We start from the raw sequence: 14292 nt of genomic DNA on the forward strand, positions 1-14292 counted from the left end.
GGAGAGGAGGAAGAGGGGGAGGGGAAGAAGAAGAGGAAGAAGGAAGGAGAGGAGGAAGAGGAAGGGAAGGGGAAGCAGAGGAGGAGAGATCGGGCCGGGAGAGGCAGACCGGCAGGGACGGGCAGAGCAGTCGCAGTCGCAGCCGCCCGAGGCCCTGGCTGTCATCACAGCTCTGCCTGTGCCGCAGGGAGCGCTCGGGTCCCGCTCGGGTCCCGCTCGGCTATCTCCGTCAGCTCGGGCCCCAAGGCGGCTGCTCGGGTGTTTCCGCATCCGTTCGGCGCTCGGTCTCCGCTCGGCGGGGGCCCGCTCCGCCCTCGGGTATTTCCGTCCCCATTCGGCTATTTCCGCCCCCCCTCGGGTGTTTCCGTCCCCGCTCGGAGGGACTCGGCGCCTGGCCGGCCTCCTTCCTTCCCTCCCTGGTGCCTGCCCCGGTAACGGTCGCTGTGAGTTTAAATGAGCAGGGGCCGGGCCGGGCCGAGCCGCCGCCGCCGGGACCGGGACACGGACTGAGGCGGAGCCTGGGCCCGCCCCGCTGCGGGGACAGGATGACGGTGCTGCAGGAACCCGTCCAGGTACCGAGCCGCTCGCCGCTCCCCGCTCCCGCACCCAGGCCTCGGCCCGGCCTAGCGGGGCCCGGCCTCTCCCGAGCCGGACCCGGGCAGGGGCCTGGCCCACCCCGGCCAGGCGGACCCCTCCGAGGCGGGGCTGCGGCCGCCTCCGCGCCCCCGGGGGGCCGTGTCCCCAGCCCGCTCAGAGGGACCGCGACGCCCGCCTGAGGGGGACCCCGGGGCCCCTCCTAGAAGGCAGGAGCCTGGTGGGGCCCTTGTCCCCTGCCCCGACCCCCCTAGAATGGGACCCTCTCCCCTCCCCCCCCGCGATTTGAGACCACCCCTCCCCCTGAGATGGGCCCGTCCTGATCCAGGTGGACCCCTCCCCCCAGAGTCCGCACCCCGCCCAGGGAGCCCCCCCAGACACTCCCCACTTCCAGGGCAGGCTCCCCTCAGATCTCCTCGAGGCACCCCCCTCTTCTCCCCTCTGCTTCCCTTCCAGGGAGGACCCACCACTGCCCGTTGCTGTTCTCCATCCCAGGGGACGCTCCTCCTCCCATCGCAGCCCTATTCTCATTACTGTTTGTATTGCCATAGCCCTTAGGAGCCCTAGTCGGGAATCGGGACCTTCCCACTGTGCTCGGTGCTGTACATACTCAGGACAAAAAGATCATCCCTGCCCCAACAGGTTTACCATCTAAGCATAAGATGATAGACAACAGATGGAGACAGACAGGTGGGGGGTGCCCACGGAAACAGTGAGTTGATATTGGCCAGTGTAATAGTGACTAGTCCACTTCCAAGAGGGACCTCTCCCATCTCTACTGCTTCACCCTGACCCCTTATGAAACCCCTTGATTCCTCCTTTCCTGTTTCAGCCATCCTCCACATCTGCTGTTTTACTATTTAAATGTCTTCCATTCTGTGGATTACACACACAGATGAAGGGCATTTTTTGTCCCAAGGAACTTGCAGTCTAAAAGAGATGGGATGCCTCAGAGACCCAGAGGAGGGAATAATTTAAATGAAAAAAACAAAACAAAAAACCTTTAACTCAGTTTTTCCAGTATATTTTCCCTTCTTATCTTAGTCTAGTCTGTCTTTCCAGATGTGATGCCTTCTCAGAAGTTATCCATCCTTCACTCTTTACCATATCTAACTTGCCTTAGCCATCCTTTTTATGTTCCCTCCCACTTCAATCTTTCCCATGTTATCTTCTCCCCTTTCCCTTCCACCAGACCTCCAGTCTTTCCCAGGTTTCTGTCTTTCTAAATAAATTGGGACATAGGGTTTAAAAGGTCTTAAATAGCTGCTTGTAGAACATGTTTTTTCCCAGTAATTTATAAACCTCTCCCAGCTCCTACATTGGCAAGATGCTTAGCATACTGTATAGTTATTCATAATAACAATATTGAGCACAACAAAAATATCAGTAATTTATTTTATTTCCTTTTCTCACAAAAAGGAAAAAAAATGTAGCTGTTTGTGGGAGACAGCACCTACTCCATTGGCCTAAACAAGGTGGTAGCAATGGTGGTACTATTCGTGTAGATATGGAGTTTGTATTCTTTACACCAAATTCTTTAGGTCTGCTCTGAACAGCTCTAGACAACGTGGTGCTAAAAAACACTTCTAGCCACCTGGACTCCTTTTTCCAGTAATACTCTCCCCACTGCTGCCATCTCTGGAGCTGGACAGGTGGTAGCAACAGTTGGGAATTCTAGCAAAAACTGACTAGTGTAGGCTTCTATGTGGAAAGGAAGCAAACACCCACTGACATAGTGGATGACAGCAAACAATATCTAACATTTTTACAAATGCATGTAATCAGCATCTTTTCTGCGGTCCTAATTATGGGTAACCCGGTGGAAAACATTTGCTATCCTGAAATTTCCATGGCAGAGATGTGGAGTATTTTATCTGAGGTATATTATTTGGTTTGTAAAAATGGCAGACACTTTTAATGCCATCTTCTCTAACTTGGAAGTGCTGTTGATGGCAGTCTGCTTTTGTCATCACACAAACCTACTTGGATTCTGTGTACTTGATGAAGTACCAGATTTCTTCTTTTTTGCTATCCAAAGAGGCTGATATGGTAGTGCAACATCAATGCACAATCATGTCTACACTAGGACTCATGATTTGCCACTATCTCAGCCCTACTGGTGGCAGCAATGACGGCGATTGTATTATAGGCACAGTTTAAGTGTTGGATGACAAGGTGGTAAAAACATGACTTCTGATTAAGTTACAGCCTCCACCATTGCTACCACCAGCTGAGTTGCACTGGTGTGAATTGCAGATCCTAATTGTGCCATTTTCAATGCAGCCTTTGTTAAGGCTCCTAGTTACTCTGTCCTCCATTGGTGATCTCGTAGAAGTCTACTTTGGTCATCTGTCGTCACAGTTCTTAAAATGGTGCAGTGATTCTGACAGTTGTAATAAATGCAGTAAAACCACAGGATTATGGTGCATTCTGACACTAATGTAATAAGCCTATGACATTCAGACTCTTTTTTGCAGTACAGATTTAAATGACGCTGTTGGATTATGTGTTCGTTGCTTGGCTGGACTCCTGGTACTTTTTCTTTCCCCAGTTATCCCATTCTTCTTGCATATGTTCTGTAAGAGTAGGCATCATTTCTGACTCATCAACATTACAAGCGACTAGTATATGTGTAAAAACAGATTTTTTTCTTCATGTACCTTTGTACAGTACATGTTGATGGTCATTCAAGAGATCTTTCACTCCCCCTAATCTCCCCTCCCCACCTTGCAAAAGCAAATTGTTTTTTTTTTTTTTTTAGAATTTGGAAAACTGTTACTTTTACAATCCTGACAGAGCTTTGTAGTGGTTTCATGTGTGTATATATAGCATTTTAAAAACATATAAGATGACAAATGCCTTGAAGAGCTTCCAGTTTGAGGGCCTGATCTTGACATCCTACTCGCAGTGAGTAAAGGTGGCAGAATCTTGTCCTAAATAGACAACATACCATTTTATACCTCCAAATGAAGTCAGTTAATTTATAATTGAAATTTGGAAGTTTTAAGCTATGTATTCCATGTGTTATCATATAACTCAGGTGCATTTTAATTTTCATCTCTAAAAACCTTTATTTTCAGCAATGCAGCTCTTAACAGTTTTCTTGGATGCTTCAATTCCTCGTGTTTTCATCATATTGAATAGCTGGTATTGACTGCCATGACCAGGTCTAATGATGGACACTTTCCGAGGCCCTGTTCATATTGTACTCCTGGGGGAATTCTGTGTCACTGCGCTTACGCAGATTTCACGGCCCCTGCAGATTTCTTTGCTTACCTGCAGAAAAATGACTTCTGACGGGGAAGCAAAGGGAAGCTGCAAGAGCGGTCATGCGCCCACTATCTGGCAGTGCAGACAGGTTGGTTTGGGCACCCAGAACAGCCGATAGAGACCTAAATCATCAGGGTATTTCTGAAAAAATAGGCATGGGGCAGACTCTGTTCCCTCAGGCAGAGGAGAATGTAGCAGCCTGCCTGCTTAGTGAATTGTTCCCATTGTTCCTAGTGAATTCCCCCATGAGTATAAAACAGGTGTAAAAATTGTAAGGCTCCTTTACATTCTCAGAGTGGTGTAAAGGACTGTGTGGCCTTCTAAATGGTTATGGTGCTTTAGTGATTAGAACTGGTCTAAATTTTTGGATTAAAAACATTTCCTATCAAAATGTGCTCCATGAACTGTTTTCGACTGACCTTATTGGAGATGGTCAATAGCCAGTATAAATTGTGGTTTGAGTCCCCAGCCCTCACTTGCTCTTCAGTTGCCTATGATGTAACATTGAGCATATGGCTGCATATATTTGTTGACTAATACTTAGAAGTAAAGGGTCAATACTAGCTACATTACTATTAGACAGAGGGGGTTTGGTGATTTCCTCCAATGTTCCCCACTCCCATTCTCCGTCCATTGAATTGTAGTTTAAATAAATTACCAAAATAATTGAAACTAGCTGGATTCTATTGCTTTATTTTGACAAAAAATGCAGAATTTTGCAGAATTTTAAAATATTGTGCGCATAATTTTTAATATTTTGGTGCAGAAATTTTAATTTTTGGGTGGAGAATTCCCACAAGAGTAATATTGTGACTGATAACATGATAGAAACAACCATGTACAGTTATCGTTAGCAAAGGTTCCCTGGCCAGTAAGGCTGTTTCCCTACCTCCAAGAATCATGCTATGAAACCATGGTTTTCATTTAATTTTAGACTGGTTTTCAGGCTGGGGGTAGTCTATAATGATCTTTCTTAAAAGGAAGAAAATCCATGTCTACACTGGTCATGGAATCAGCAATGTGGACAGGCCCTTCTTGTTGACAAGAGTACAGTGCTTTTGACATAACCTTTAAGAATGGTGGGGAACCTACGTCCCGCAGGCTAGTTCCAGCCTGCTGCTTCATTTCATCTGACCACATCATGGTCTCCACACCGTGAGCTGGAAGCACCGATCCTCGGCACCCCTCTGCAGGGTTGCAGCCACAAGCGCCGGCTTGCCTCGCTGTGGGGGGAATCTAGGGTTGCCAGGCCGTTAAAAGTCCAGTTGGCTCCCAGAAGCAACTGGCATGTCCCTGCGGTCCCTAGGAGCAGGGGCGATCAGAGAAGTGCTGCACGCTGCCCCCAGCACCGGCTCCGCAGCTCCCAGTGGCTAGGAACCGCAGCCAATGGGAGCTGTGGGTGTGGTGCCCGCAGATGCGGGTAGCGTGCACCATGCAGATCCCCATGACCCCTTCACCTAGATATTTGGTTTAGCTGTTGTGCAACATTCAGATGCTGAATAAGCTTTTCTGGGTGGAAAGGTGGGCTTGGCATGAGAAGGCTTCAAATACTTTCCCCTGGATGAAAAAGCATTTGTCTTTTCCTTGAAGAAGCTTTCTCATTGCACAGCAGCTGATATGATAGTTTTGGAGTTCTTCTCGGAGATTCATAACAACAGTTGTGGGTAAGAAGAGAGAAGAACAGGAACAAGCTCTTGGGCTCTGTCTACTCCAGCAGTTCTCAAACTGGGTCAGGACCCCAAAGTGTGTCACAACCCCGTTTTAATGGGGTCGCCGGGTTGGCGTTAGACTGGCTGGGGCTGAAGCCGGAGCCCTACCAGCCGGGGCCCAGAGCCTGAGGGCTTCAGGTGTGGGTGGTGGGGCTCAGATTTAGACACCTTCCCCGCCCCCTGGCCTGGGGCTGAAGCACTTGGCCTTCGGCTTTGGACCCCCTGCCTGAGGCAGTGGGGCTTGGGCTTTGGCCTTGGCCCTCCCACCCAGGGCGGTAGGGCTTGGGCGGGCTCAGGCTTCAGTCCCACCTCCTAGGGTCATGTAGTAATTTTTGTTGTCAGAAAGGGGTCACGGTGCAATGAAGTTTGAGAACCACTGGTCTACTCTATGGGAAAGTGTTACAATAAACTATTGGTTGGAACACTTTGAACCTGCAACCCCTGTCTCATGCCCTGTGTCCATGCAGATCAGCTGTCTGAATCATTTAAATGTTGGTTGTAACCATAGTGGTGAGATCTCTACCTCTGGTCTGGATGAACAGGTACCACCTAAAAAGCCCTATCCCCATTGTAGATGAGAAACCACAAACAGTTCAGTTGCACTAGGTCAGCCAGTTCTAAAGCCAATGGAGTAGCTTTTATTGGGTAAATACTCCAAAGCACCTGCTTGCAGCAACAGTTCTGTGCCCTGTGAATCGGTGCTTTGTATCTCCTAGAATGCACTGATACAACCACAATTGTCAGGTGTGCTGCAGGGGGAAGCACCAAAATGGTTCTGTGAAGGCACTGCCGCAGTTTGGGCATGCTGAATTGTTGCATTAGTCTTGGTAACAACTGCCTTAATATGTTCAATGACCGTGTTACAGTTTCCTTGCTTTGTTTCTGCAAGGTGAACTATCACCACAATTATTGCTCGCTCTTGTTGGCAGTCTGAGGCCAAAGACCAGTTAAATTTGTTTTGTAAAACCTACTGTGTTATAGCATGGTGGTTCTTTTCCTCTCTTACACTAATCTGTAGAGCAACATGTGAGTCACCAATCTGACTGTCCTCCATTAATGGATTCAGGCCATAAAACTTGCTTCTTTTTGATTACAGAATGACTGTCATTGTAGAGTCTGAGCTCTACTAACTCACACTACAGTCCTGCTTTTCCAATCCTGGGCCTCTAACCAGCAATGGTGATTGGCTGAACCGGTTTGTGGTACCAATTTTATAATGTAGATGTGACATAACTGTAACACAACCAAAAGTCACTCGCTTACAGCCTATGCCAGACTCGGGCAAGGTTATAACTCTCAAACAAGAGCAGGTTGCCAGAAGTTTATACAGTCTTAAAACTCTTCTATAATCACTTACTTAGCATCAAAGGTATGCATGCTGTTTTACAAACCCAAGGTCTAAATAGATCTGACCTGTTGTCATTCAGATATAGGCATTTGATTGAATAAAGGAGGAGGCATAGCAGGTAACAGGAAGAAAATGGAACTCTGGTGCAGCTCTAATTTATGCAATGGGCTACTTCTGCCCCGTGCACAATCTGAAAGGTGCGGAGGTGACTTGAAGGTCTCTGGGTTGTGCCTTCTGTGCTGTGCCTCCTGAAAGGTACAAAACAAAATTTGAACTGGTTCAGGATAAAATCAAAGATGATCACTTCAGGCAAACTTTGTGACTAAACTTCTCTTGGATATACAACAATACTATTGTGAACTGGGCTTTTAAACTGAAAAATACTGTACTTGCAGTATATCAATCAAACCAAGAGATTCAATCAAAAATGGCTTTCACAGGTATTTAAAAATTGTTGAGTTTTAAATGTATTGGAGGAGTCTATAGGTGAAAGGTTAGTGATCTCGTATAGAAATTTCCTGTATAATAATCTACATAGTTATTCAAAACTCTACTGTGTAGGTTGTATGTAGATTCCCTATGGTTAATAACATGACACCATAGTTGGTGCCTATTAGAGTTGTAGAGTTTAAAGGCAGATGGGACCACCAGATCATCTGGTCTGGCCATTTATATAGCACAGGTCACCAACACCACCCAATACCCGCACGCTAAACCCAACAACTGAAATTAGACCAAAGTATTACAGCCCAGAGGAGACTCCATTTATGTGCCACAGGCAAAGAAGGTGCACAAGTGCCTGAGGCCCCTGCAATGGCAGGGAAATGGTTATGTAATAAATGTCACTTGCCAGGATTATCTAGACCTGCTCCCATACACTACAGAGGAAGGCACACAAAAACGCCAGGTCAGATCGGCAGTGACCTTGGGGAGAAAATTACTTCCTTACCCCACACATGATAATCAGTTAGACCCTGAGCTTATGAGCAAGAACCAGCCAGCGAAGCACCTGAGACAGAAAATGTTTTGTGCCACCTTAGTCCTGGCCCTCCCCATCCAGTGTCAGCAATGTCAGCCCTGACTGACGTAGCTATACCAACAAAACTCTGAAGTGTAGTCCTGGCCTACCTGTTGAGAGGACAACTAGAGGAACTTTCCATCTCTGGCACAGTAAATACATCATTTAAGTAGTGGCAGCAACTTGAGTAACACTATTAATGTCACATCTAGACTGCCCTTTGCATGCACATATAACGCTTCAAAATTAGAAGGGAAATCAGTTTTAACTTGTGTAAAACAAAAAATGTTTAGAATTTATTTCCAGGCTGTTCTGGCGTCTACCTATTACTCCTCAGTGTCTCTCAACCAGGTTAGTGGAGGCATGCAGCACAGACAAAACTGACACTGAGTGGCTCAAAACACAAATCTTCAAGAAAATGGCACAGATTTTCCTCCACTAAGTGTTCTAAAATTCCACTAATGTTTATCACCAGGTTAAATAAAAGTAAACTGATATTTCATTTTTAAACAGGAAAAGTACTAATCAGTTGAGGTATTCTGATCTCTGATATTACTAACTTAAACAAAAAACAAAAAAACCCCAAAGGATTAATGGTAATGATAAGGTCTAGGGATGATAACTGTGTAACTGTTCAGCAATGGATGAACAAACTACTCAGTCTGTGTTCAAATGTATAAGTGCAATCTTTGTGATATACAGCAATTCCCTAGACATCTCACTGCAGTTTGTGTGCATTCCTATATGGAATCTCAGAGCTCCAATCAATGGAAGTAAGACATTGTTTTTTAAACACCACCTAACAATGGATCATGTTCATCTTGCCTCACTGTGGAATGTGTGCAGCTGTACCCTCACAGAAAATGCCATTCTGCTATCATGTGCAGTTGACAGTTAGCAATCATACAGGGTTTGATGTTGCCATTGGCATAATCTCTAAGCTGTCTGTGTAGTTTGTGGTAATCAGCTGTTGGTAAAAACCCACAGAATTGCACTGGTTTGTTTAAAACTCGATTGATATGTACTAGGTACAGATTAACTTTCTTTGCTCAGTATTTATTAATTTTAATATAAGAGCTGCAAACAGAAGAACAAATTTAGATTGCTTAGTGTCACTATAGGCTCCTGAGTATGTTCTTGTCCTTTGCTTTAGATATATAATTTTTGGTAGTAACTTCTTACAGCAATACTCAATCATATATAGATCACAGTCCCACTTCCACTCATCCGTGGAAAAGACTCCACTTGACTTTAGTGAGAGCTGGATCTGGTTCATAGACAGGTGTACTTACAGGAACAGACACTGGGGGTGGGAGGACATGACAGTTGTGTCCCTAATATTAGAGAAATACTTGTGCCAAGTTAGAACATTAGGCCTCTTTACATGGCTTTAAAATATAGTGAAGTCTGTACTATGGACCCATCCCTTATATACGTCTCTCTCTCTCTCTCTCTCTCTCTCTCTCTCAGGCAGTCATTTTAAAATTATTCTTAAGGTTTTTAATATTGTGTGGCCTTTCAATATTGCACATTTACTAGGCAATTTAATTTTGTTGGGCCTTTGGCAATGGACGCTGGTCCTTGGTATTTCCTGCGTTTAATATGGATTTAAAAAAAGTTTTCCCTGTGAATTTTGAATCACATGTATCCATTTACACACATCAGAAAATGTATTTTTTCTCTTCTACAGGCTGCTATATGGCAAGCACTTAATCATTATGCTTATCGAGATGCAGTGTTTCTGGCAGAAAGACTATATGCAGAAGGTATGTGCCCCGCTAATATAATGAATTAATGGTTTAAGTTTGCTAAGGATGTTTAGGGCTTCTCTTCTTTTTCACTTGGCTAATAAAGTTTATTTCTTTCTATTCTAAAAACTTCCCTACAATTGAAGAGACACAGTCAAGATAAAAATCAAATGTTACTTGTAACAGTATCAGGTATTACCTAAACTTACTAGTAGAGTAGAGTAGAGGAGAAAAACGATTTTTTTTTTTTTAAATCATTTCAATTTGCTATACACCCTGGACTACTCTGGGTTTCACTGTTCTCCCCTGTACTATATTACCGTGTTTGTGTGGGTCTTTCATATAGTGACAGGGGAGAAACTTTTTTTAAAATGTGACTTTAAAAAAATCTCTGTTTGGCGGGGTAGATACGGTACATGAAACTACTTTTAATTTAACTGAATAGATTTCAGGTAGATGGTGTCCCTTCAGAATGGCTTATTTAACAAATACTTCTAGAGTGACACCAACTTGAAACCTTTACTTCTTTTTAAAAAAATAAGCTAAAAAAAAAGTATCTTCAGGACCTTTATTTGCCAAGCTTGCTCCTGGCTGAAACTTTGTATTTACATACCGTTTTTTAATTCTTGGATCACTATGCTATTTTTGTCTAGCCCAGATTCAGTTTCCAATTGCAGCTCCTCCTCTCGTTCTGGACATAGAGGCTTTCATAATCAGTGTTGCTACACAAATTGGTCAGCAAAAAACAATGAGTGTTCTGACTTATGCCCTTTCTCTGAGCTCAAACATAATGCCTTTGCCATGTATTTAAACTTCTCTGGATCAAGGAGCTGCTGTCCAAAAATTTCTTTTGAGTCTTGGTCTCCTGCCTAGCCGCACAATGCTTTGCTACAAACACATGTGGTGGCCTGTATCTTGTTGCATAACAAACGATTAAATAACTGAATTTGGCTGACAATGGTGTGTAGTTCTTTTATTGGTTAATAATTTTTAAATTGTTTTGATTTATACGCAAAACTTTTTAAAAGTTGCTGAAAGGATTTCTAGGATAATTAGTTTGCCAAGATAGCAAGCCAGTTTGCACTAAAACTTTTTGAGTTCTGTAAAAAATGGGACTTGTTTGGGCCTCATTTCTTTCTGGCTTCTACTTAAGAATTCCTTTCTTTTGCTGAGAACTGTGCATATATGATTACTTTAAATGCACAGTTTACATATATAGTTGAAAAGTCAAGTGAGGTAGAAGCCCAAGTCCTGTTAAGTGCTTTTGAAAATTTTACCTACAGACTCTATCTTCTCTCTCTCATCTATCCACCCATTATTCATCTCCTCATATAGTTTATTCAATATAGTGCTACATATATTACACACAAATACAATGTTAAAAGAACATTAAGGTTTCAAAATCAAGAACACAAAAGGCAGGAAATCCCAGAGTTAAGGTTGCCTTAATTTAGGCCCTCTGTGTGTGTGTGTGTGTGTGTGTGTGTGTGTGTGTATATGTGTAATATATATATATATATATATATATATATATATATATTATGTAGCAGTCTTTAGTTACATGAATTCACACTATTTTTTTCCACATTACCCCTGCTTCATTCAGTGCATAGGTTGTATCTGTCCTGGACTGAATCAGGGTTGTGTTGTGAAGGAGGCTGTTGTTTGTCGGACCACTGCTTCATTTGCTGCAGAATTTGGAAGGTCTGTAGTGAGTGAGGTAGGGGATCGCAGGAAGAGAGAGAATGGCCTCATAGTTAAGGTAGTTGAACACTGCCCTGGAGAACTGGATTCTATCCCTGCTTCTTCCACAATCAGACTTCTTATAGGTGATCATTAATTTTGTATTCCTTATTTTCTGGGTGCCCATCTTGAGATTCTGGGGTCTGATTTGCAGGAGTGCTGCAACTGAAGGCAGTAGGAGTTGTGCTTTGAACATATAAAGTGCTGTATAATGCCAAGTACTTTGGAAAAATTGGGTCCTAGACCACTCACATTGGATACACAAAATTAATGGAAATATGGGACCTTAATTTCTCAGGGCCTCAGTTTCCCCACATAAATTATAGTACTCTGCAGTGGTGGAAGAGGGAGGATAACAGTACCTGAGAATCAAGAGGACTTGTGGTATCACTTCACAAGTGTGTCTGACTTAGGCTATAATTCTTTAGCCTCTGTTCTGAATAGAATCAATTTAAATTAAAAAGCAAAGATCCAGGGGTATGAAACTGAGACTTGTAAAATGGATTATGAGAAGCTTTGTTATAGGCAATAATCTGATCAGTAACTGTTTAAATCTGTGAAATTTGAGCAGTGAAACTTCCTAAGGGTTTGAAATGGTAAATGTACTGAATTGGCTTGAAAGCAGGAATGGGAATGATGTTCTTGCTCTGTAACCTGAAAGACCTGTGCCTAAAATTCTACTTCCTAAAACTTGGGCGGAAAAAATATTAGCACCTAAAATACGTAGGGCAAGGTGCATACCACACTTGTCTGTTCTAGCTTTATAAACTACTTGCTCAGCTCAAATGTGAAATTTAATTTTTGCTACCTCCCCTTGTGGTCCTGAAAAATGTTCTTTCTACTCCTTCTATTCTGATGTGCTGAGCAGACATGATAGGTGTAAGAGATGATTCTAGGCAGAAGAAAAATATTTAGAAACGGAGTAAAAAGAACGAGGAGTACTTGTGGCACCTTAGGGACTTGACAAATTTATTTGAGCATAAGCTTTTGTGGGCTAAAGCCCACTTCATCAGATGCATGTAGTGGAAAATACAGTAGGAATCTCTCTCTCACCCACCCACCATGAAAAAATGGGAGTTGCCACACCAACTCTAATGAGACTAATTGATTAAGGTGGGCTATTATCAGCAGGAGAAAAAAAAACTTTTGTAGTGATAATCAGAAACTGAGTGTAGCTCATAGCAGAACATAAAATGCAACAGACACACACTCATCTGGATTTCTGTTCCTTCAGTATAATGCAGTCAGACCTGGTGTGACTCTCTGATCCCGTGCAGATAGCACTCAGCTGCACAATGAATCTCCTTACTTAACTTGGTCCATTTGTCTAAGGACAACTCAAATTTCCTGCCCCACTGCCTTTCATGCTTCTTTCTACTCCATGACCTCCTATAAGCCCTTCTCCTTCCTCGCTTCCTACCATTTCATACCTATTTTCTCTTAAACAAAATAATGAATAAGTCTTTGTTTTAATCTGTTGCCTAAATTTTCTTTAATATTAAGAACAAAGTTGCATAGGCACATCAAATAAATGGCAGTCTGGCTGTTGCTGCTTTCAATACTTCATGGTAACTTTTGAATCTTCATAAGATACATCGTTTCCAGATTATTTTGGTCAGTCTGTCCTTAGTTCAAGTGGTTTACAATGAGGCAGCTGCAGCAGCCAACTTGGGGGAGGGAAAGTTGCCTTCTTGCTAAAGATTTTCTTTTAAGGTCAACATTTTCTGAGTTGATAGCAAGTGAAGTCTTGACATACTTGAAGTTCTCTCTGTTCTAAATGATCCTTCTAAAAACTGTCAGTCCTAGTCCCCTTCTTTATTACAAATACATGTTTCTTTGGATCCTCTCTGTGTAGCCACGATTTTGTGACAGAAATGAAAATATAATTTAATTAAGGTCCTTTCCACACAACCACCAAAACTATACTAAAACAAGTTTAAAAGTGGCTGTTGTGAGCTCAATCTGACTTACGGAAGGGTGGATGTGTAATCCTTACCCAAAGAATAGTACTACCAAGTCAAATTTTTCAAAAGCACCCAAGTCCCATTGAAATCCACCCAGCTACCTAGTCTTTTCCCCACCCCATAATAGGAAAAATTGTGCACCTTGTTTTAAGATGCATCTAGATATGGATGGCAAAATATTATTAGTAAGTACTTTTGTGATGAAGTTACCTTCCTGATCCTTGACTTGCTATGTTCAAAAAGCTGTTGCACTAATTCTGTTCCATTAGAAATGACTGTTTCACTTTATTTCTTCAAGTATGTTTAAGAAAGATAGTGAATCATTTGTTAGATGTGGGGGCCAAAATGGTTGGTGTTCATTCACTGCAGTAGATGGGGCAGCCATGATTACTACAAGATCTTGGGATGCTGAAATCTCTTATGCTCTGGCTAGTAAAGGAAATACACTTGATTACTTTAATCTGTCCTGTTTTTTCCCCTCACAGCAGGAATCACATTATTTGTGCATCCTGTTGCCTGCAGTCCTATGGAGCTCAACCACTTGTACAAAAATATTAAATGATCAGAGGATACCAACGTTTTTGTTTTTGATTTGTTTGTTTAGTACACTCAGAGGAAGCACTGTTTTTGCTGGCAACATGTTACTACCGCTCAGGAAAGGCATATAAAGCATACAGGCTCCTAAAGGGACATAGCTGTACCACCCCACAATGTAAATATCTGCTGGCAAAGTGTTGTGTCGACCTCAGCAAGTAAGTCATCAGTTTATATGGTATTGCTGTATTTTGGTAGGGGTTTTTTTAGGAAACTGTTGCATAAACTGGTAATTCACTCGTCTTTCAGCTCTCAGGATTATCACAAGTGGAATTCATTTCGCTTTCAGATTTGGACCTAAAGA

General features: G+C 43.0%; 1 protein-coding gene across 4 annotated transcripts in view; it reads left to right on the forward strand.

Moving 5' to 3' along the window:
* Positions 1 to 399: 399 nt before the first annotated feature.
* Positions 400 to 14292, forward strand: part of CDC27 (cell division cycle 27) — a 54314-nt gene continuing 40421 nt past the window's right edge. For all 4 annotated transcript variants that reach the window (XM_054014201.1, XM_054014202.1, XM_054014203.1 and 1 more), the window contains exons 1-3: positions 400 to 572; positions 9630 to 9705; positions 13999 to 14146. In XM_054014201.1, coding sequence (XP_053870176.1) covers positions 546 to 572; positions 9630 to 9705; positions 13999 to 14146 — 251 coding nt within the window. In that variant the 5' untranslated portion in view covers positions 400 to 545. The remainder of the gene's footprint in view (positions 573 to 9629; positions 9706 to 13998; positions 14147 to 14292) is intronic.

This window comes from Malaclemys terrapin, chromosome 25 (assembly GCF_027887155.1).
Source record: "Malaclemys terrapin pileata isolate rMalTer1 chromosome 25, rMalTer1.hap1, whole genome shotgun sequence".
In the NCBI taxonomy this organism is placed as follows: domain Eukaryota; kingdom Metazoa; phylum Chordata; order Testudines; family Emydidae; genus Malaclemys; species Malaclemys terrapin.